Consider the following 26,112-nt stretch of genomic DNA (forward strand, 5'->3'; position numbering starts at 1 on the left):
AAAATGTCTCGAATAAAAGTTACGTATTTTTACCTAAAGAATCCAAATCTGCAATAAAAATTGGGGGCTCCTATTTAAGATTTTAAAGTAACCCCCCACCCCACCTCCGTGGGTTGTCGTGTTTCCATTCGATATATTTTTGAAAAGTATTGAATATCGCGGTGTTCGTAACCCCCCTCTCTGTAGCGGTGGTGTTCCCCGCTCAAAACGTCAGATTTTTTAAATATACACTCTTTTGCATGTACTTAACTTACCTTATCTTAATCTGACAATTTTGAGTTTTTCTAAGGATAGATTTTTTTTCGGTCCCCCCTTAACGAACTCCTCTATATTAAGAGCCAATTTATGATAGAGGTACATTTACAGGGTACAAGGTTTCTCCCCATCTGATAATCTGATGCGCTCGAGTAACTGCAAAAATCACCGTTTGGGCTCCCCTACCATGATCAATTTGTAAATAATGTCAAAATATATCAAACATGTCATAACAAAAGTCTAACCAAAAAATTTTATAAATATTATCCAAATTTTTCGTAACATTCATCCCATTTATTTTCATATCGATACATAAATCTTTTGTTTCGTTTTAAAAACATATGAAGAGCGCTAAAGGAACTTTCAAAAAATTCATTATTTCTAATCTACAAGTTTTCATAAAAAATGGTATTCTTAATGTTTTGAAGCCTATTCTAGGTATGTACATATGTAATATGTTTTTTTCATCTACTTATTGCGCCGTCTGGTTTTGAAGATTTGTGACCCAAATGGCAATTATAGCTTTGGAAACTTCTGCAGATGAGCGGTCAAACCATCTGCTCAGGTCTTTCAGCCACGAGGTCTGGCCTCCTTCTACTGATCTTTTGCCCTGCATTATGATTCCCTCAGTTTTTTACTTAATGATTGTCGCAGACTTCGTCTTCCTATTTTACTGAGAGAGTTCTCTGCAGCATGTCCTTGATCACATTTGAAAGCATAAGCAAAAATTTCATGGGTTGTTGGGTATTTGAACATTAAATTTTTAAAACTTTGCTGAATAAGGAAAAGATGTATGGAATGCTTGGGAGCTCTTTTGGAGACATCTTTTTTGGGAGTTTCCATCATCCAGTGTGGAAATTTACTCGAGTAGGTATACACAGTAAGACTGAACTGTTCTAATTTAAGACCAACATTATTTTATACTCTCAGGAAATGTTGGCATCTTTCTTGAACTGTTTTTGTAATCGATCGAAAGATACATTTGTTCTGCAAAACATTGTTGAGTAGGCTACGTTGCTTTTGTTCTGCTAAATTTCTGGCAACGTCATTTGGTGACAGGAGTTGACTTCGTTGGCTTAAAGGGGTTACTTAGCCAGAACTTACTGGCTGGTTTTGTGGCTTGTAAAATGCTGTTTGTGGTATCTTATTCATTTACGGATGTATTTTTCACTTTTTTGCAGATGCTGGAAGACCTGAAAAATACATCGACATCATGAGGCAGACCAACCCGGACGCCAACAAATTGATGGTTGAATTCATATCAATGTACAGCCAATGGGGCGAGCTAGTCAGAAAAGACTTCTTCAAATTTAGCCAAGTGTTTTCCAACAAAATAGTAAACGAACTGGACGTCAAGCCCATTGAAGAGTTAGCGGAAATCGCACAGAATCACTACAATTTGTATCACAACCGCGTCAATTCTAACGTCATTTACCAAGATGTGCCCAGTGAGGTTAGAGAGAAGTTGGTTGAGTTTTTTGAGAAGTACAGCATGATCAGTCTATACAGGTAAGAAATCATTGTCAAAATATAATCACTGTATTATAATAATAATAATTATTTATTGTATCCAGATTTAGCCATCCGGCTCACACTCCCTCTAAGGGGAAAATTGACTCATCCCAGATACCTACTGATACCTTTTGTTCATATTCATTAGCTGCGTTTAGAAAGAATACTTTGAAGTATTCTTTCCATCTCTTTCCATAATTTTTTGCTTCTCTCTTAGTAGTTATCCGTCATTATCGTTGAATATCGTCAATTTTGGTCTAAATAACTGTGTGCTTTCTTTTATCATTAAAACAGTGTAAACGCATTTATCATGATTGTTTTCTTTCAGTTTCCTGTTCTGCCCACCAACCACAAACGACGAGGAGAAAGACCTTATCATACAAGACAGAATCCGCAAACTCAGTTGGGTAAACGCCCACCATCTCGATTGCTGCATAAGTGAAACTAGCATCGAAGTACGCGACTTGGTCTACACTGCCATCAACGACCTCCTCGGCATGGACTCAATGAAAGCTCCGCAGGAAAAACTGGCTTGCGTTGTCAAATGCTGTCGCAGCGTCGTGGAGGTCCTGCAGCATTGCCAAGGAGGACCCGTGAGCGCCGATGAGTTCCTGCCTGCGTTGATTTTTGTTGTTCTGAAAGCTAATCCAGCTCGATTGAAGAGTAACATATTGTATGTTACGAGGTTTTGTAAAGATTCCCGGTTGATGCAGGGAGAAGCTGGATACTACTTTACTAATTTGGTAAGTTAAAAATACATCGTGGTATATTTGGTTCTCTCTCCCTCTCTCCAATAGCTCATCCTCCTCTATATAGTTCTCCTTCGTAAGGATGTAGTAGCGTCATGTAAGTCGTTTGACTATTTCTATCCAATCCTCTCTCTCCTGTGCGTGTTGTTTTGCTTCCGAGAACGAGTAACCAGTCATGTCCCTTATTTGGTCCGACCATCGTAATGGAGATCTTCCTCTGGATCTTCTGCCCTCTACGTTACCTTCAACTATCATTCGTTCCATGCCTTCTCTTCTTTTAGTTATATGTCCAAAATATCTCAGTATTGGTTGATAGTTGTGCTGAGTCTAGTTTTTATGTTAAGTTCGGCTAATATTGAATTATTTGTGCGATGTGCGGTCCATGGTATGCGCAACATTCTCCGGTAGACCCACATTTCAATTGCCATTATACGTTTTGAATCTGCTTTTTTGATGGTCCAAGTCTCTGAAGCGTAGGTGGCGATAGAAAATATTAACGCTCGAACAAGGCGTAATTTTTATCTCCAATAGCACTACAGCCCTAATCAAGCCTTAGCCTCTTCCAAACTACGCCTCCAACCTTGGCAATCCTGAGCCAATCTTTTCCAGGTTCTCACTTCCACCAAATTTTCCGCACCCGCAGCCACTTCATCCTCTCACCTTTCCGTGGCCTTTCTTTGATCCTGCGCCATGCATTTAACTATGTCTTTTCGGTAATCTTTCGGCCTCCGTTGTCACTTCATGACCTTGGTGTTTTGGTCATCGAAGTCTTGGTGTCTCTTTGACCAGTTAGTAGAGTTCATGGTTGTACCTGGATTTCCATACTCCGTTTTCGTTTAATATGTAGCATTTCGGAAATCCGCTACAATGTTTTGTTAAAGAACCCGCCTAATAAGTAATTATTCCTTGTATTTTGAGTTCATAGCATTCATTAATTTTATATCCTATCCCCCAAAAAATACCTAATTTTCTAATTTATTTTGTGAAGTTATTCATCATTAAAATATCCTGAACCGCCCCTTTTTGAAATGTTTCAAATTGTGTCGCAACATTGAGAAAATACCTATTTCCCCTTAAAGAAAGGTATTGGACTTTTAGATGTTGCAGCGTTAAGGGCGAATTTTGCTTGCAAGTACGCAGCAAGTTCCCAGAAGACAGGTGCAAATATTTTCCCTAGGACTTTTCGTTCAAATACTTTCCAGGTTTATTTTTGTATTTTCTGTCATCACCCTTGTGTCGCATCCATAACATACTGTTTGTCTGATAATAGTTTTGGTGGACACGAAGAATCCTAGGAAGCAAGAAGCAAGGGAAAACCTCAAAAGAGATGGGTAGATCACAAGAGATGGGTAGATTGCGTAAGACATAGGCGCAATGCCACGGCGGCGGGAAGTATCTCTGACATGTGTCAGAATACTTGCGGCAGCCTCCGCTAGGCCTTTCATCATGCATCGCTTGAGCAGTGTGGCACTAATGACCATTTACAAGTGATTAAGAACTTAATAGAAAACAATGTTCAGTACCACAAGCCATTAGTCCTGATATTTGTTGTTGTTGACTATGAAAAAGCTTTCGACACAATAAGTCATCAAAAAATGTTAAAAGCCTTAAGAGGAAACAGTAGCGATCAACAGGTAGCAAAAACGCGTTCCAAGATTGCGGCTGTAATTTTGAATATTTTTTCGAGATATTTGGCACACGTATTCGTATATAATAAAGAATGGCGGTACAGAGCCCAATTTGAAAAATATATTAATATGTGGAAATTACTCTGTAATTAAATACAATATAAAAAACGAGCCTGTACCGCCATTAAGAAGAACAAAAAATACACTTTCTTCAAATAAACTTTTTTATCCGATGCAGATTTTGTGTCATTTTGGAACTACTAAAATTTTTTATTTCATTAGTAGTTCCAAAATGACACAAAATCTTATCATCGGATAAAAAAGTTTATTTGAAGAAAGTGTATTCTTTTGTTCTTCTTAATGGCGGTACAGGCTCGTTTTTTTAATATTGTATTTAATTACAGAGTAATTTCCACATATTAATATATTTTTCAAATTGGGCTCTGTACCGCCATTCTTTATTATATTACGAATACGTGTGCCAAATATCTCGAAAAAATATTCAAAATTACAGCCGCAATCTTGGAACGCGTTTTCGCTACCTGTTGATCGCTACTGTTTCACCTTAGCAGAATGCCGTATAGATCATCTATATAAACATGATCAAAAATACATCTATCAAAACGCGACAGCAAGCGTGAAATTGACCAACTGAAAAAAGACCAACGTATTTCAAATAAAACGGGGAGTGCGACAGGGAGACACAATTTCGCCAAAATTGTTTACAAACTTATTAGAGCATATGTTTAAGAACGCAAATCTGAGTGGAAAAGGAATTAATGTCAACGGAGAAATGCTTTGTCATTTCAGGTTCGCTGACGATACTGTCCTTTTTGCTGACAGCATCGATGCTGCAGTATCGCAACTGGAAAAACTACATCGGGCCTCTCTACAAGTTGGATTAAAAATCAACCACACAAAAACACAAATCATGACAAATCTTGTGTTAAGCTAAAAGATTTCAGTAAATGGCATGCATATCGAAGAAACCACCTCTTTTAAGTACTTGGGGCATGAGATACGCATAGGAAAAGATAATAAAACGTGCGAACTAAGCCGTCGCATAGGACTCATTTGGATGGTATTCGGCAAGCTAAGCTATGCCCTTAAGTCAGAATTGAAAGACCTAAAGATCATCTTCTGATTCGGCAATAATTGCTGCATCATCTGTGTAACACACCATACCAATTATTTTGTTGTCCATTCTATATCCGAGATTAATAGTATAATAGAATTGATTCAAAAAATGACATAACCCAGACATCCAAAGTGAAAGTTATCCTCCAACACCAAATTGTTTTATATGTTCCATATAATGTTCAGAAAAAAGTCACACCTTTTTGAGCGTCGGGTTTGGGGGGAAGAAGGGGGAGAAGTCGGTAAATTCGTAGTTTTTTACGTTTTTCGTCAATATTTCTAAAACTATGAGGTTTAGCATGAACAACTTTCTATACAAAAATGTTTTACATTAAATTTGAAATAAAAAAGTCCCGATACATAATCCTTCTAAAATGAACGGTTCCAAAGTTACGGAGGTAGTATAGTATAGTTGGTCCAAAAAAAGGATTAACCCAGACATCCAAAGTAAAAGTTTTCCTCAAACACCAAATTGTTCTATATGGTCCATATATTGTTCAGTAAAAAGTTACACCGTTTTGAGCGTCCGGTTTGGGGGGGATATGGGGGAGAAGTCGGTAAATTAGTAGTTTCTTTACGTTTTTCGTCAATATTTCTAAAACTATGTTTAAACGTAAACAATGTTTTATACAAAAACGTTCTACATAGAATTTAAAACAAAAATGGTCCTATCCATAATTGTTATAAAATCAACGGTTCCAGAGTTACGGAGGGTGAAATGTGGAGGTTTTCGATACTTTTTATATTTTTTGGGCAATTGATGATGATTTTGGGTGGTGAGGTTGAAGTTTCTTCAAGGTCTTATCACTAACATACCATCGGCCACTGAAATAGCAAATCATGTTAATGAAAATTTCTTCCAATCAGTAAAAATCTTATAAATTGCTTAAAAAAATATAAAAATATCGAAAACCTCCACTTTTCACCCTCCGTAACTCTGGAATCGTTGATTTTATAACAATTATGTATAGAACCTTTTTTGTTTTAAATTTGATGTAGAACATTTTTGTATAGAACATTGTTTACGCTAAAGCATATTTTTAGACGAAAAACATAAAAAAACTACTAATTTACCGATTTCTCCCCCATCTCCCCCCCAAACCGGACGCTCAAAATGGTGTAACTTTTTACTGGACCATATGGAACAATTGGTGTTGGAGGAAAACTTTTACTTTTAATGTCTGGGTTAGGCCTTTTTTGGACCAATTATACTATACTACCTCCGTAACTTTACAACCGTTCATTTTAGAAGGATTATGCATAGGGCATTTTTTGTTTCAAATTTATGTAGAACATTTTTGTATAGAAGGTTGTTCATGCTAAACCGCATAGTTTTAGAAATATTTGCGAAAAACTTAAAAAACTACGAATTTACCGATTTCTCCCCCCTCTCCCCCTAAACCCGACGCTCAAAATGGTGTGACTTTTTTCTGAACATTATGTGGATCATATAGAACAATTTGGTGTTGGAAGATAACTTTCACTTTGGATGTCTGGGTTTGGATCTAGTTATACCATACTATAAGAGATCTTACTTTGTTTATAATTTTGCCCATGAATAGGTTAAACAAGAAGGGGCTTAAACTCTCGCCTTGTCTAATTCCTCCCAGTTTATAATCCAGTAATCCAATACATTTTACATATAATTTATCCCTGATTTATATCTCTATCTTATTTTTTATTCCTAGTGTTGTGCCGTATCGTTCATAGAAAACCTCACAGCGGAATCACTCAACATGCCCCAACAAGAATTCGAAGCCTACATGTCAGGAGAGTTGACTGGCGTAAGTGCCTGGGAATCGGCCTTAGTAGCCTGCGAGGGAATGCATCAATTGTGCGAACACCTCTCGCTGCTGAAGGGACTTTCCGAAAGAACTACGACCGTACAGAATACCACCCAGAAACTTAGAGAAGACATGCAACGATTAAAGGTAACTGTCGCATAAGATGTGCAGCTTTAAGGTTGTGGTTGCTTCTTGTATATAGTTAAAAATTATTTTGCTTTACAATTTTTTTATTACCTTTTAACTACTGTTTGAAGAGAAGACTGATAGAGTAGACTTCATTTATCAAAATTTCACCTAAAGCTGTAAATTTGCTAACATCATCATAATATACTGGTCTTTGTTAAAACTATATCACAATTTACTGTACTCATAATATACAAAATTGCTAAAATTAAAAAAACAAAACCTACCACATAGTGGTAAATTTCATTATTTCATTCTTGTTGATTTTATGATATGACGCTGAATATAACTGCAGCATTTTCATCTTTCCCTCTGACATATCAATGTCTCGTCCCGGAGAATTTATACACTAAATAATGTGGCAACTGTGTAGTGATATAACTTCTATCTGTAAGGTAGAGGTGGAATATCATTTCGTAGACGGTTATTTCGTAATTGCTACAAATGTCATCACAAGTGCTATAGTTTGTAAAATATAGCGCTGCGCACTAGCACAACGCAGTCTATAAAGTAGATTGTGCAATATAAACACGATAATTTACTAAAATGGCATCAAATTTAACTAATTATAACAACTGAGAAGTTTTACATCCGAAAATCTAAAACTTCTGTGGTTGAAACCAAGTTTACGGTGACAACCTGAATTCGTGCCTTTTAAAATTTGCAAGGCAAACGGATGATGAAAAAAATTAGACTAAGGGGAATCTAAGATTGCATTCCACAACCCGTCAATTCATCTAGGTAAAATTCCATTGAATCTGTAGATGTCGCTACAGTGTCTATTAGCGAAATATTTTATATAATTGTGCTTAGTTAGAGGATTGATTTTCATTACGATTCAGACCAGACCACAGGTCTCTCTGAAGATCCCAAAAGGGTGAAACGTAACGTTAGAGGATGGTGGTTGCCTCTGAAACGGAATGATATATTGACTGTCTTTCATTTTTAATAACAATTTTTATAAAATATAAAACGTTAAAAGTTTTAAAGGCAAAGATTTAAAGATAGTACTGCGTATAAAAACTGCTTGTTTTTTTTTTCAAAAAGCTGAAGCTGCGCGTTTGACAAAATCCGTGAAAAAGCCCTTCTGCTAGTTATATAGTGTTTAATATTGAAATTATGATGTATAACTGCTATGGACATATCAGGTCCTGTATCGTGACATTGACAGGAATAGTTAATAGTACAACGTCGCCAAAATTCTAATACATTTACATTAAGTTTTTATAACTTTTTTATAAAATTATTTGACAAAACTTAACGAAGTTGAGATATTTTAAAATATTTTTATTATGCCTATATATCTATCTTTATATCATTCTCTTCATGCTATATTAAATATAATCGTCGGAAAATTTAGGGGTACATCTAATAAACATGTTTATATTATTTTGAAACTAATAAACAGAAATTTTATTGTTCAGAGGGTAACTATCTCTTAGGCATATTCCATCCCAAGTTGAGATATTTTAAAATATTTTTATTATGCCTATATATCTATCTTTATGTCATTCTCTTCATGCTATATTAAATATAATCGTCGGAAAATTTAAGGGTACATCTAATAAACATGTTTATATTATTTTGAAACTAATAAACAAAAATTTTATTGTTCAGAGGGTAACTATCTTTTAGGCATATTCCATATTTCATCACATGTTGAAGGTTTTAACTATGTGGTAACACAAGAAATATTAGTTTGTAGTATTTCTTAGTTTTAGTGTTAAGCTAAAGCAAAAAATCACTTGGTGTCATGTCCGTTCCATTTATTGTACTCATTTTAAAAATTTAGTTTATGCGCCGGCTTTAACGTTTAGTTTTTTTAAGTTTGTATGTCTTTAACATAATTTGTTTTATGTATGTATCATCCATGAAATGGTGTATAATAAACAAACCTTTTAACTGCAATGGTGTTTGATTGGAAGAACTTGGGGGAAATAAATGTTTTCTATAATCTAGTATATTCTTTATTCTTGGACTAAACTGCTCTAAATGTACAATATTTTTAGAGTTTAGTTTCTTAATTTTTGTTATAATGGTAAAATTATTGAAATAAAGACTCATCATCTTGGATTGCCACGATTAGACAACAGTGGTGAATTTCCGCAGTGGGTATGTATATTTAGAAGATTGCGAAAGAAATGAATATAGAATAGATGTCGACACTTCCTACCTATATTTCACAGCTTTAACAATATACAATTCAACTAAATTCATTCTCTTAGGTATTGCTTGAGATAGTCAAATAAGGTTTAACCTCGAATGACCTTGTTCATGAATTTTATTACATTACTGACAAATATGCTGGTAAGGTCTCTGTACTTTAAGACGGTTTAAGCTAATACTACAAGGCTCTACAACAAGTGCAAACATTGGTTCTTAGACGAATTACTCTAAAAACAGCTTATATAATCCGAATATATGCACACAATACTATTAATTTTGTTTCTGTGTTGATTTTTTGCATGTTTGTACTTCTCTTTTGTACTAAAAGAATTTCATGCAATTCAACGTCTTTCTTGCCTACAACAGAATACTCAAATAAACACAGCAATGTGAGAAAAGCGGTAATTTATTCACTCAAAGGGAATTTTTTAACTGATTTCTGGGCGTAAGTATATTGGGACCGTGCAAGTTCGGCAAAGCGACCTCTATTTCTACGCTCTGTACTTTTATTCGCACTTTTAATTATATTGGCCAATTATATTAGTCCTGGTTGCTGGATAATTGTCAAGACCATAGTCCAAAAAAATAATAAGAAGAAAAAATAAGATGCAGGTTATGTTTAGCAAACGTAAACAATTGTATGTAGTAAATAAAATCAGTTATTAAAATGCAGTACTGCAAGCAAAATACAATTAATTAAATTTACCTTTATATAATAATTGCATATCATATCAATATTATGGAGCAATATATAATTTTTCTGCGTCAATGACAGAAGGTATGAAATATATGTCAATTTGACAATTTCAATTGACAATATGAATTATTTAAGATAGATGCAATATTTCTCCGCGACTCGCGCACGGTCGTTTCTCGTTTCCCTTTCCAAGTACTTGCACACCGCGAATAGCTATAAATCAATAACGAATACAGTTCTAATTTTCCTCATTCTTTCCTATAATTATTATCCATGTGAATGACCACGTTTGTGTAAAGATCCAGCCGACTGACTATAATATTATTACTAACTTTTATTATTATTATTATTTTTAATATCCTCGATTGAATTAGTATTACTGAACTACTGCCTCGATAGCCTATTGTGCAGAGTATTAATCTTTGAGGTTAAAGTTTAAAGGGTTGCGGTGTGAATCTCACAGGACACAAGATTTTTCTATTAAAAAAAAGAGGACGTGTACGCACGTAAGAAGTTACACTATTATACGATTTCAACAAAATAAATATATTTGAAACAGATTGTGTGTATTTTATTTAAATATTAAACTAATTTTAATACTTAGTACTTTCCAAAAAATCCTTTTTCATCAGGACAATGCACCGTGTCATATAAGCATTTTAACAATGACTAATATCCATGAATTAAATTTCGAATTGTTGGAGAATGCACCGTATTCATCATAAAAAATTGATGCGTGGAAAAGCATTTCCATAAAATGATGAGGTCATCTGTGGAAGCGTATTTTGTAGTTCTAAATTCTCACTTCAGGGATGGAATTTATTAATTGGAACTTCGTTGGAGCAAGTGTATTGATCAAGTACAAAAACTCGAAGGAGAACCACAAGGTTTTTTATTAAAAGGTCATAAAAGGGTGCGTTTCGGCTCAGCACGAGCCATCATCAGCTTAAATACAGGAACATGAAAAGGAACATGAAGGATGAAAATTTCTTTGAAATTATCTATTATTATATAAGAAAAAGTTTACAATTCTTCATCCCGGGAATACCCCTTCTCGAAAGTGAAAAATATACATTCAAAATAAGTCAGGAATTGGATAAAATGACTAATTCTAAGCAACTTTTGGTCTATAGAGTTTTTCCCTCAAAAGTCAATACTTTTTGAGTTATTTGCAAGTGAATATGTTCATTTTTAACATAAAAAAACATGTTTTTGGGCGGTTTTTCGGAGATAACTCAAAAAGTAAGTATTTGAGCGAAAAAAATATTCTTAGCACTCATATAAACCGCTTATAAAAAACTGAAAAAAATGGTGTATACTTGAGGTCTGTAGACCCAGTAGAAGCAGAGTTGTAGCTAATGAAAAGTAGGTTCTTCTTCATCAAATTCCAAATCGAATATTTCAATGTGAAAAACCCAAAAACGGAGCACTATTCGGGGAAAATTAATTTCAACTTTTTTAAAGTGTTTAAAACAAGGTTTATTTTTGTTTAAAAAAAAATCTTGTAACAATAAAAGTAAGTGAGTTACGCTCAAAATATTGTTGGTCCCTTTTATTTTTTGGTGAAAAAAATGGCGAAAATCACCCCCTACTTAGCATCACAAAAATAAATTCTATCATTACCACTTCACAAGTTACTTTGCTTATGTATTATTTATATTATTATGATCTGTAAGTTTCATCCGTTCAAAGTGCTTATTTTTGAAAAAGCTGTAGTTAAAATGGCTTGAACGAGTAAATTTTGAACAGCCATAGCGTAACCAATTTTTGTCTACAAGAAAACGAAAAAGCAAAAATATTCAGAAAAGCAACACGTACATTTTATTACTCTTTAAGGTTTTTGGTATTACTAATAATTTTTAAGTTAATTCCATGAACAATTCCATCTTTTTTTCAAAATTAAAAAAAAATTTATTTTGAACCCAATTTTTTTTTTCAAAAATGAGCACTTTGAACCAATGAAACTTATAAGATAATATAAACAATACATAAGTAAAGTAACTTGTGAAGCGGTAACGATTAATTTTATTTGGGAAGGTAATTAGAAGGTGATTTTGCCGATTTTTGTACCAAATAATAAAAGGGACCAACAATATTTTGAGCGTAACTCACTTATTTTTAATGTTAGAAGTTTTTTTAAAAGACAAAAATAAACCTTTTTTTAAACACTTTAAAAAAGTTTTAATGCATTTTCCCCGAAAAGTGCTCCGTTTTTTGGTTATTTCACATTGAAATATTCGATTTGGAATTTGACGAAGAAGAACCTACATTTCATTAGCTGCCACTCTGCTTCTACTGGGTCTGCAGACCTCACGCATACACCATTATTTCAATTTTTTATAGGCTATATTTTTACTAAGAATATTTTTTTCGTATATAGGGTAAAGGCACCAGTTGTTGGCCATGCGCTAGTTATTGGCATACTAATATGTTTTAATTATAATTAGGAAAATGTTGGTATTTTGTTAATTCTAACCACTTTTTTTAAGTTTGGCAACATGTCTCCTAGAGTATGACATATCTAGTTTCAAGGTAACCATTACATTTTAGTCAGTATTCGATGTTGAACGAGACACTGTTCTGTGCCGCTAGTTTACAACCGAAATTTTGTTATTTACCTAGAGAAACGTGTATTGGTCGGTAAGTACTATATACTGCAATTCACTTTCTATTTTATGTTTTTGTGAGAATATAGTGTATGTCCTGCTCCAAACTCCATAATTAATATAACGTTATTTATTCAAATAACGTAAATTTTAAGGTGGCCAACTACTAATGCATGAATTTATCAATGTATCAGTTATTGGCCTAGATGGCCAATAACTGAAACATCAGATTTTGTAAGAATCTAGTGATTGACATATGTTAATAACTAGTGTTTTATGTGTGGCCAATAACTAATTATTATAAATTGTTTTATAAAATATGCCAAAACGATCTAAAACTGAAAACAATTATAAAAAAAAGTATTCCGAAGACGATGTTAAAAAAGCGTTAGAGTTTAAAAATGGTATGAGTGAGCGAGAAGCCTCAAAAATTTTTAATATTCCCAGAGCCACCATAAGTTACCGGAAAAGTGAAAAATTTCATAACAAGATAACGCATGGACCAGATCCATTTCTTTCGAAGGATGAAGAGGAACAACTGAAACGCTGGATTTTTCATTGTCAAAATAGAGGATTTCCTGTTCGTGTTGACGACATTAAGGACTCCGTTAAATCATTTTTAGAGAGTTACCCTAGAGTTAATCCATTTGTTGAAAATAGACCAGGTAGAACATGGCTATCAGCATTTCTAAAGCGCAATCCCAACATTTCGCTAAGGACTTCAGAGGGAGTGACATCAGCAAGTTCAAACATTAACCAAAGAGATATTACCAAATGGTTTGACAACATAAAATCTTATCTAGATAAAAAAGGAATTTCAGACGTTCTTCAAGACCCAACAAGAATCTTTAATGGTGACGAGACATGTTTTTATTTATGTCCCAAAAATAAAAAGGTTTTGGCTATGAAGGGTTCCAGAAACGGCTATGAAATTGAACATAACCCAAAGGTTAACTTAACAGTTATGTTCACATTTTCTGCAATAGGCAATATTTTACCTCCTATGATAATTTATCCCCATAAAAGATTGCCAAATGATATATTAAGTGCTGTGCCGAATTCGTGGGGTATTGGTTTAACAGAAAATGGTTGGATGGACAACAAAAACTTATGAATATATTGGAAATATATTTAACCATTATTTAGATCGAAATAATATTACACGTCCGGTGATACTTTTTGTTGATGGGCATAAAACCCATTTAACTGTACAGACAAGTCAACATTGTACAGATTTGAAAATTATTTTAGTAGCTTTATATCCTAATGCCACGAGATTAATGCAACCAGCGGATGTGGCTGCATTTAAGCCTCTAAAAACTTTTTGGAACAAAGCTGTGCTTCAGTTTAGGAGAGACAACCCCAAAAAGTGTTAACGAAAGTACAGTTTGCCTCTGTTTTAAAATCTGCTATAGATAGGTTAAATCCAGATGTTATCAGAAGTGGGTTTAGGGCATGCGGTGGAATTCTTCTGCTCTTGACTATTCAAAATGTCTTGGGAAAGAATTTGAAACTGAAGATAATCTGGATGAGCACAATGATTTACCAACACTTATTGATCCAAATACAACAATTTCTTATAAACAATTTTGTGAAATAGTTGGCAATGACAAAATTAAACAGCTATGTCGAAATAATTGTAAAACTCAATCTGATGATTACCAAATATTGAAACAAATCTTTTCAGCATTTACAGAAAAATCATCGGTAGAAATATCTACAAAGGACGAACAAGAAAAAATTTTAGACGAAGAAGTAAAATTTTTAGACATGTAATAATAGATGATACTGAAATTGTAAACATTCCTGAAATGGAGAACGAAACCTTGATAGTACCCGAGAATGAAATTTTCAACATGCAAGGAATAGAAGAATATACAAATCAAGCTGAATCAAGTGTGACGAAAATGGTTAAAGAAGATCAAAAAACCAAAAAACCCGAGAAATCCCTAAACATTTCTGAAAATATATCTGTAAATGCTACAAATAAATCTATTGCAACTTACTTAATATGGCCAGATACTCCAGCACGAAAAGGAAAAAAGCAAAATCAAAAGTTTCCATTTGTTCTAACTTCATCAGATAGAAGAAAAATAGAAAAAGAAAAAATGGAAAAAAAATTAGAAGAGGAGCGTAAAAAGGAACAGAGGAAACTTGAAAGAAAAGAAAAACAAACTATTAAAGAAAATCAAAAGAAAATAAAAAGCTCGAATAATAAAAAACCCAAAAAATTAGCTAAAACTTATAATAAGTCTGAAGAGAAAAGTAGACAGCCCATAGAAATGACCTCAACAAAATTAAAAAAGGGTGTAAAGGTTCACTTTCCTGTTGAAAAATATCCAGAAAAGACAAAAAAAGCATTGAAAGTGTTTTCTCCTCTAAACCAGGAAAGTAGAAGTAACAATACTGCGGTTTTTGAGCCACCACTACCTGAATTTGTCAAAGTTCCTACACCAGAATTTCATTCTCACACAAAATCATCAAGCTCGTAAATAACCAAGATAATATTGACATTTTCAAGCATTCACCTACACCAGGAGTGAATTTGAGATTATCTCCGAAAATATTTCTCGCCCACACTAAATCTCCAAGCCCTGAGAAAAAAATTGTACCCAAACGGAAATTATTTGATGATAATACAAATCAGTCCTCAACGAAAATTACAATTTTGTCTGATAATTTATTATCAAATATTCCTTCACACTTCGAAAATCGGAACTTGGTCTCAAACGTTCTTCCGCGTTTTAAAAATACAAACTTGGTATCAAACATTCCATCACATATTAAAAATCAAAAAGTCTCTAAAGGTGTGTGTTATCTATGTGTACTAAATATTACAGAGTGCAAGGAAGGCATTAGATGCCAAATGTGTCTTAGAACATATCATGTAACTTGCATAACAAGATTCTATGGCGACACAGATCAAGTATATGTTTGCGAATCTTGTCAGAATAAAAAATAAAAGTTTACTTTGACATATCGTTTTTTTTTGTGTCCACACTCATCACAAAATCCTTGCTTATCCAAAACACCTACCTATCTACTTATTTTAACTTAAGAATTATTTGGTAACATATCACTTTAAAAAATGATGGCCAATCACTAACACATATGGTGTCAATAACTAGATCAGGGTGGCCAATAACTGGTTCATTTGCACGTTTACAAAAGAACACATATAAAATATTTTCAGACATGAAAGATTAACATAATAAAATTTTACAATATGTAGAAATAATAATAAAATTCCATGATGTTAAAAATAGTTATAATAGGCCACAGTGACAAAACATTTCATAGATATATCGACGTGCTCTCCTTAAGAGGCCAATAACTGGTGCTTTTACCCTAATATCACAAGAGAGAAAATTTTGCCGGCAATATTTTCGACTGGTATGAAAGTTTGTTGCCTGGCAATTTTCGCGAATTAAATTTTGACTTAAATCACGAGACGTCAGTCGAGTGATTTTGTCAATATTTCATAAGCGAAAATTACCAAAAGGCAACGAACTTGAATGAAACCAGGAGAAAATATTGCCGGTAAATAATTTTCTCTCGAATGATATTCGACAAGACTATTTCACGAGACAATTAATGCACCATATCAACGAAATATAATTTTTATTTATTTGTTATGACCAGACACTTTTGTGACGGATCTGTCATAATTTTGTCGCTGAGAAATCACGTCGCTAAGGAGTTTTGTCAGTAGGAAATTATCCGTTGCTATGAAGTTTTATCAGTTAAAAACAGTCGAGTGAAATAGTCACTAAAATACTTACTTTTTGAGTTATCTCCGAAAGACCGTCCAAAAACATTTTTTTTTTGGTTAAAAATGAACACATTCACTCGCAAATAACTCGAAAAGTATTGACTTAGTGAAGAAGCTCTATAGAACAAAATTTCCTTAGAATTTTATCCAATTCCGGGCCTAGTTGGAACGTATATTTTTTCACTCTCGAGAAAATATTTTTCAACCCGTATTTTCCAATTTTTGTAAAATGGAAGGGGTGTAGAATTGTAAACTTTTTCTTGTGTAATAATAGACAATTTCAACTACCTATTTCCAAATTTTCATCCTTCCTTTATTTTTTTGGAGGTTTTCGTAAAATTTTGTGTTTTCTGATCGAGCTAGAAGGAGGAAGAATCAACTAGTTTACATGATAAATATAGTTACACAAACTTCATCGTTATTGGTGTTAAGCTATCTGTTCACAAGAAGGTTCCTCCGCATGTAGAAGTTCTACACAATTTTACAGTTTAATTGTAACAAAATGCTATAAATAGCTTAACACCAATAACGATGAAGTTTATGTAACTATATTTATCATGTACACTAGTTTATTCTTCCTCCTTCCTGTTCTGGCCAGTCCTTTGTTGTATATGTTCCTGTCGAGACCACATTTGAGATATGGATACTTCTCTTCATGTTTAAGTGTATTGATGTTCAGGGAGACTATACTGAATAATAAAGTGAATTTCAAACCATAAAATTGTTTTTTTCTTATCGAACACTTATTAAGCAGCCTAGTATTTATGGAATTTAATAACACATTAATTCACATTATTAATTTTAAATTAATATGCAAATTATCTTTATATACAAAATTAAAGTTGCATTGGGGTGTTCACTAATTTTTAAATATAGTTAAATACAATAGATTATAAGGTACATAAAAACGTAGCAATCATAAAACTGTTTAAAAATGTATATTTTTTAAGATAAATGAGTTCATAATGTTGATTTTCTTGGAGGATAGAAAAACGGTACCTTGCAGCAAGGCTGCGGTGTGTGACGTCAGCAGTCGTATCGTCTTTGATCGACGACTAGTTTTGTATACTTATTTACGAAGTGTATTTGAATGAGTGCAGTTCTTTACGTTTTTAATTAGTAAAAATGAAACGGAATAAGTGGTGTTTTGTTCCTTGGTGTGTAAATACCTCTAAAAATAATTCTGACAAGATTTTTATTACAGTTCCAGCTAATTTAAAACGTAAAAAGGAAGTATCAATAAAAACCAAGCTTTTCTCTTGTGAAGATCACTTCTTTATTGTAAGTTATGGATTTTTTCCTACATAAATGAATTTTTAAATTGCTCATTTTTACCCAATTCTGTGATATGTTTGAGATTTAAGTTAGCTTGGTTATAAAAAAATAAATTATAAAAATTATTAATACCTACAGTCGAAAACTTCGTATTTTGGACTTATAAATGTCTGTTTCTAAATATCCAGGCAACGAAATGGGTTAGTAATAAAATTTGTTACAAAAATAAAAAATATTTAAAAACCTAAGTTTTCAATCTAGTAGCACATAAAACAACATCCAGAAATGTTTATTCTACGTACTACCAGACTGAAAACAATGGGAACCTTCTCTGGTAACACCTCCGAAGCTTTACAATTTGCAAGCCATAACTAATGCTGAGACTAAGGAAGATGAGGGAATTTTACAATATATAATCAGTAAATAAAATCAGTATATGGTGTGACACTAATTGTTTGCAGCTAAATGCGTCTAAATGTAATGTTATGTCTTTTTCTAGAAGCCCTTCTCCAACACACTATGATTATCATATACATAATACTTCCATTTGTCGCCCCAGCTCTGTTAAGGACCTGGGGGTCATATTTGACTGCAGACTATCATTTGTTCCACACATCACTAATATCGTTGCGGGTGCGTTTAGTACTCTAGGTTTCATTTTACGAAATGCGAAAGAACTTACCGATATTGACACTTGCAAATTTTTATATTCATCTCTTGTTCTCCCCAAACTCGATTATGCATCGATAGTTTGGTCTCCAATTTATCAAAATCACACAACTGTTTTGGAATCAGTACAGAGGCGGTTTTTAAAAAGTATGCACTTTAAATCCTCTGGCATTTATCCTGCTAGGGGATTTTCTGAAGAGCTACTTCTCGATAAATTTAAGATGCAAAGTCTTCAGCGTCGTAGAATAACTCAATCTTTATGCTTTTTATTTAAAATTATTAACAATCAAGTAAATACTCCCGAGTTATTGCAACTTCTTAATTTCCACGTACCATGTGTTGCTTCTCGTACTTCACAAACGTTTTATGTTAACAGAGCCAGATCAAATATTTTGGTGCAGTCACCTCTAGTACAAATGCAAGCTCACTACAATGCGAACTCTGATCTCTTTGACATCTTCAATTCTAATTTACGCATCATTAAGAATACTGCTAACGATATTAGGTTGCAACCAGTCACTTTTTAACATCTTGCTGTTATATTATATATTTATTCTGTATTTTTGTATTTAATTGTTTTACATACTATGTATTTTCTGTTTTTCTTTAATTACTTTATAAGTTTTTGTTCGTAATTGTTCGTATGTGAGTGTGTTTTTCTCATTTTGAGTTTTTTCACACACTTACATATAAACGGCGCGGCGTTTATGTAGTCTATGTATTTTATACTGTTTTGTTGTTATGTTTATGATCTGTAAACGGTAAATTTACTAATACGCTTAATACACTAACCCAGATTGTAATTGGTCCAGTACTGTTATTTGGGTACTAAATAAATAAATAAATAAATAAATAAAAAATAAATATAATTCACATCCCATCTGCTCAGCGCGGTAAAGTTCCAACGAGAATGGCTCCCTTCGTACTCCAATCGGAGTAAATATAAATCAAAAATGAATAACCATTTTCAATTTCGTTGCAACACGAAACTACAGCCGCATTATTATTCCAGTTCAATCAGAGAGTGCAGCAAGCACCTCTAACGGTTTCGAAACTTATTAGTCTCTCATCAGGAGGCACATATGATGCTCTCTCTGACCCAACTAGGACAAACCCCGGCGTGCAGTCACGGATTGCAACGAACGAAATGGCAGGGATGCCCTAGCGGCAACTGCTATCAAAAAGAGAAGGTTCCCATTATTTTCAGTCTGGTAGGATGTAGAATAACATTTCTGGATGTTGTTTTATGTGCTGTTAGATTGAAAACTTAGGTTTTTGATAGCAGTTGCCGCTAGGGCATCCCTGCCATTTCGTTTGTTGCAATCTGTGACTGCACGCCGGGGTTTGTCCTAGTTGGGTCAGAGAGAGCATCATATGTGCCTCCTGATGAGAGACTAATAAGTTTCGAAACCGGTAGAGGTGCTTGCTGCACTCTCTGATTGAACTGGAATAATAATGCGGCTGTAGTTTCGTGTTGCAACGAAATTGAAAATGGTTATTCATTTTTAAAAAATATTTAGTTTATGATCTATGATCTGTCAATTTATCTGGAGGTTCAAAATACTTGGTGTCCATAACATAGTAATAAAGTACCTATTTATTACCGACAGACCCTATAAACTAGACATCATAGTAGGAAATTGTACATAACATAATAAGTTTTTGGTTTAATTGAAAAATCCACAAGGAAAAAAGTTTTCCTGTAGTTGGCTGTATACCATGTGATACAAAAACAATAAATGCTGTATAAAAGGTATATTTAAAAAAAACCCTCAAAAGGGCCACATCAATTCACATAACTAGTTTTCGACTGGTTTACCAGTCATCATCAGTGCTTACGTGCAATGTACATGTTAGCCACCAAAATGCTATTTTACAAAAATATGTGGGTCAAAGCCCATTTCAAGTAGTCCGTTAAGGAAACAAACTTGCCGTCAAACTTCCAACATGTGAACAAGTCACACCCAAATTTCAGATGTTACCTAGGGCAAATTAAATTATATTTTAAACATCAAGGCTTAAGGTAGCTTTTTATACTTATGTTTCCTTAACGGACTACTTGAAATGGGCTTTGACCCACATATTTTTGTAAAATAGCATTTTGGTGGCTAACATGTACATTGCACGTAAGCACTGATGATGACTGGTAAACCAGTCGAAAACTAGTTATGTGAATTGATGTGGCCCTTTTGAGGGTTTTTTTAAATATACCTTTTATACAGCATTTATTGTTTTTAATTGAAAAATATTTTATTAAGCGTTACTATTTTAGTACAACGTATTCCTATAAATAAGCGGATAAATTTATTAAGGGGGTAGGAGCCAAATCTGGGGCAAAGGCTATTTAAATGCATTAATTTTTTCGAATTCTGAAAAAACTAATAAATATTTTTGAACAATTTGAAAGCAGAATGAAAGATTACATTATTACTGAGGGCCGAAGAATAAACAAAGTCCGTTAGAATAAACAAAAGTTTCCTTTGAATGAAATATTTGAAATTAAAAATCACACTAAATTTTCTCTTTTTTTTCACCCATGTACCTTATTAAAATAAACATTACACTAATTTGTGGTTGATTTATTTCTTTACAAGATGACAAAAAATAAGACACCATTGTTACATCTACAGTAGGTAGGTTAAGCGAATCAGCTTTTTTAAAACCTTTCATTTTATTTATTTATTTGTACCACCCAAAATATGTTCTTAGAAACAGTTTATCTACTTTAAACTAAACAAATTCACTATAAAACTCCACGTTAGCCCTGATAAAACAAGAAGAGAACAAAATACAAAATAAAATAATAAAATAACCTGAACTAACGTCAAACAGGTAACTAAAGAATAACACTGTAGAAATGGCGCGCGCTGGAGTATACCACTAGTGACGTCAGAAGCGTTTTCTTGTTTAAAATAATGCTAGATTTCTAATGAAGTTTTTTCATAGACAGGCCTTTTTAATTTTCTTTATATGTTAGACAATTATTCCTAGGGTATTTCTTAATCGTTTTACATGTTTAAAATTACTATTAAATTTTTTGTGAACATCCCTATTCAGCAAAACCTGGTTCAAATTGACGTCAGATGTGTGAGTGAGATCCACAGGTTTTACCATTAATATTTATGAAGATATCATCGAGATATTTATTACCCTGAGTGTTACATTCAACTTTTTGTTACTAAATTATAAGATCTAAAAAATTACAAACCTCTGATATCTGTTTTATAAAAGTTAAAAATAAAGTCGCCCTTAATAATAACAGATGAATGCACGTCAAATTTTTTAAGACCTTTTTAAATTTCTTCTAAATCGTTATCTGTAGTACGATAGACAATGATAAGCTGCACATTCGATTTTAAGACACTTAAAGAACAGAAATATATAGAAGTGCATACATAGAGGAGGCAACATCTAGATGCAACAAATATCTAGATTAGAAAACCATGGATAAATGATGGCTGATTGATGATGACGAACGACAGTATCAGGTTAGAGACACTCATCTCTAATAAACTACATGAGCACAGAAAGATCAGAATTTGATGTTAATCTGAGGGTGCAAGGACACCTTATCAAATTTCATGCAAATATAGCTAGAGCTTGTAACATCCAGGCCATGTAAGCAAACTGTCAAATTCGTGTCATCATCCAGCACCAATTTATGAATATTTGTAGGTTAAGATTATTAATATTTTGTATTTAACAATTCGTTTAAAAACGATTTCCGCATAAGAAATCGAAGCGTCAAACCAAATGTAAAATGTAATTGTCATTATGGCACATTTACACGTATCCAGTAACTGGCGCCAGTCGCACCACATGGTAGTGGCATCACGTAAACACTTTTTTGCGCCAGTCTAGCGCTGTCTCCAATACAGCGATACTCAACCTTTTTTTTTTCCTGGGCCACATACTAGCTATTGTCACAGCTTGCGGGCCGCATAGGTGGAGTAGTATACAGGGTGTTTCATTAAGAAACGGAAATACTTAAATGGTGAATAGAGGTCACTGAGGCGGTTCTAGATATTCTACATTTATTGCCCCACCGATTTTTATAACTGAGTTACAGGGTGTTTTTATCGATTTTGCCCATTTTTTTCTGGATCCATAACTTTATAACCACCTTGTATATTTTTTGATATTTGATACAAGTATGTCTTATTTAGAACCCAAACCATTTAAGTACTAATCAGAAGAAAAATCCAGGTCCGGATTAAAAAAGTTATACTTAAATTCATTGTGACCTTGAAACAACATCCTGTATGTATATTGAAATTTTCAAAACCCGTTTGCACATTTGAAAAGAGCACAAAGAATTGAGTTTATAGGTTCGCTTTAATGTTTTCCGCAGAAAATGTAACCACTTTAATTTTGAGATGAAATATATTTAAATTTTTGAGAACAGATATTACAAAGCAGGTTTTTAAAGCACTTTTAGTAATAAATTGTTGAATTTAATGAATACATTCTCATTTTAACACTAATCAATACTTGGTTACTACATTGGAACGACCCACTTACTACTAATCACAACAAGAATACAGGTCCAGATTAACAAAAGATATAAAAAAACGATTGTGACCTTGAAACAACACCCTGTATATTGAAATTTTCAAAACCCGTTTGCACATTTGAAAAGACCACCAAAAACTATGTTTAATGGTTCACCTTCATTTTTTGCGCAGACAATTTAATGACAATTAATTTTGAAATTGTGTCGAAATTTTTAAGAACTATGAGAACTCACAACAAAAATTTCGATTTAATTTCGAAATTAATGTCATTAAATTATCTGCACAAAAAAATGAAGCGGTCAATTAACCTTTGTTTTTTGTTCTCTTTGCAAATGTGCAAACGGATTTTGACAATTTTAATATACAGGGTGTTGTTTGAAGATCACAATTATTTTATATTTTTTTGTTAATTCAAACCTGGGTTTTTCTTGTGTCTTAAGTAAGTGTCATTCCAATGTATTATATAATGATGGATTATTTTTAAGATGAATATTTATTTATTAAATTTAGTTATTTATTATTCAAAGTGCTTTAAAAACCTGATTTTTAATCTTAGAGTTCTTAAAAATTTCAGTATATTTAATGTCAAAATTAAAGTCATTAAATTTTCTATGCCCAAAATTAAAGCGAACCTGTAAACTCAGTTTTTGTGCTGTTTTCAAATGTGCCAATAAATCTTGAAATTTTAAATATACAGGGTGTTGTTTCAAGGCCACAATCGCTTTATATTGTTTTGTTAGTTCGGACTTGGATTTTTCTTGTGATTACTAAATGGATTGTTCCAATAATGTATCTAGTAAATAAGTATTGATTATTTTTAAAATGGGTATTTGTTCATTAACTTTAATAATTTATTATTATCTAAAAATTAATAATACCTGCTTTTTAGTCCCGGAGTTCTTAAAAATTTCAATATAATTTCACAATCACGCACAAACACGCCTTAAACACAGCGGTCAAATAATTTGACAAACAAGTGAAATTTGACAAATAATTTGATCGTTTACAGGGCCTTTTAGTGAGCCTTCGGGCCGCATGAAAAACGCTAGAGGGCCGCATGAAAAACGCAGGTTGAGTATCACTGCTCCAATAGAAAGGTGGTCAATTTTTCATGCAAGTGGTATGCCAGTGAGACTGCCACCAGTTACTGGATACGTCTGAACGTGTCACTTCTCTGATTCTCATTCTCATTGTGGTTTAACCCCTTATGAAATAATATTTAATGCTAATTTGTTTTTAAGTGTTTTTTAAAAAATAAAATAATGTAAAATGCGAAACATTTTTTCATTTTCGTTTTTTTGATTTTAGGAAGAAATCTGCGAAAATGTTGTAGCTGTACTTGCACGAACGCCGATGATCATCAAACCGAGAAAAACTCCACTAACATTGACAACATTAACCAGAGAAAAGCTGAAACCTACATCTTCGTCCGCAATAACATCGTCCATATCACAGAAGGAAACTCAACCTGAAGAAGATTTAAACCTACAGAAAAACTACTACCTACAAAATTTATCTCTTAGTCAAATAAATGCTTTAGATAGTACTAGAAATAAGTTGCAGCTAGATATCACACCTTGTATAACATTACCAAGTAGTACTAATCTGACAAAGAAGACCTACTCTAATGAGTTATTATTACAGTCTCCAGCACAAGATAAAAGTTTCGAGAGCATAACTCCTGATGACAACAGCTACCTTGGATTATCAAAAGTTAACTATGATATAGATTTCTCAGATTTGAGCACAGAAAATAGTATGGCAGAAGATTTAACTCCTGACAAAAGAAAATCTCCTACTCCAGGTTATGTTAGCTCAGATCCATTCAGCCCTGTTGGTTTATCTTGTCCTATCACTCAAAGCCCTTTGATACCTTCCAACGTGTCGTTTTCTCAAATAGAGCCAAAGATAATGAAGACGGATAGCTTTGTTTTACCATTTTTAGAAGAAGCCAAAAGTGAGGAGTCGTTGTTGGATAAACTGGAAGAAACTTCATCAGTTAATTTACCACCTCCCATTAAACCAACTACTTCTGAATATTCTGGTTTTTCGAAACAAGGCTCAAAGATACCAAGCATACCCTGCAATACAGGAGACTTCAGTTCGTTAAATATTTCAGGTGGTCCATCTAAAAGTTCATCTTAATAGGTAATTTTGTTAGTTTTATATCGCACCTTCGCTCAAACAGTGTCATAAGTCAAAAAAAGCAAAGTATCGAGAAAACGACGTTTAATATTAGTTCTAGAATTTTTCCGGGTTTAATTTACAAAATTATTAAAATTAGAACAATAACTGTTTAGTAAGTTACAAACATTTTTTAAGCTTACAAAATAGCTTAAGTATACTAAAAATATTACAAATAGAAAATTAAAGATGTCTTGAGCGCATTCGCAGATTATTTTGAATAAAGCAATCACAATATACTGGTTTAATTCCACAAACGACGTTTTATACAGATTTTGATACTATGATACTATTGATCTTCGATACATCGTTGATTTTGGTTAACCATATAATGACGCTAGTGCCATCTAACGACAAAAACTTGAACCATAGACGTGACACTTTTTGAGATAGTATTTTGTAGTTTTATTAAACTGTTGGTGCAATAAATCAGTTTTTATTTTTTTAGTTGTGACACTGTGTGAGCGGAGGTGCGATATGTGTTTTGAAAGGGTATGTCGCTAAATTTGTTATAAATAAAATTGATGTTATCTTGCCGTCAAATATTTAGCGGCAGTAGCAACAAATTGTGGAAAATTTGTTGACGCAGACGCAGTGTGACAAGTGCCCATCTCACCCTCGATTGTATACGCTCTGAGCTTCGCTGGTGTCGCTAACTAGCGGATTACTAATGCGACTTTCGCCCTAAATTTTTAAATGTATTATTTAATTTTTATCGCGTAATATTTACAACGCAAAAAAGTAATTAAATTGTAATCGATTTTTTAAGATTTTGCTAATCATTTTGACGTTCTATTGATGAAATATTAATTTCTTACTTCGGATACTTTCACAATTATCGTGTAGATGGCGCTTAGATGAAGAGATTAATTTATAATTACATATTACGAAATATTAAAAAAAAAACCTAAATTCAATATTTAAAAGGTAAAATTCAGTATTTAAGGTAAAAATATATACCACAGTTTTGACTAACTA

The 26,112-nt window shown here is 33.1% G+C and overlaps 1 protein-coding gene across 2 annotated transcripts in view; it reads left to right on the plus strand.

Moving 5' to 3' along the window:
* Positions 1-26,112, plus strand: part of LOC114324317 (rab5 GDP/GTP exchange factor) — a 117,175-nt gene that overhangs the window by 88,750 nt on the left and 2,313 nt on the right. For both annotated transcript variants that reach the window (XM_028272122.2, XM_028272121.2), the window contains 4 exons: positions 1,437-1,764; positions 2,096-2,510; positions 6,970-7,212; positions 24,259-25,098. In XM_028272122.2, the coding sequence (XP_028127923.1) occupies positions 1,437-1,764; positions 2,096-2,510; positions 6,970-7,212; positions 24,259-25,095 (1,823 nt within the window). In that variant the 3' untranslated portion in view covers positions 25,096-25,098. The remainder of the gene's footprint in view (positions 1-1,436; positions 1,765-2,095; positions 2,511-6,969; positions 7,213-24,258; positions 25,099-26,112) is intronic.

This window comes from Diabrotica virgifera, chromosome 9, assembly GCF_917563875.1.
Source record: "Diabrotica virgifera virgifera chromosome 9, PGI_DIABVI_V3a".
Lineage (NCBI taxonomy): Eukaryota > Metazoa > Arthropoda > Insecta > Coleoptera > Chrysomelidae > Diabrotica > Diabrotica virgifera.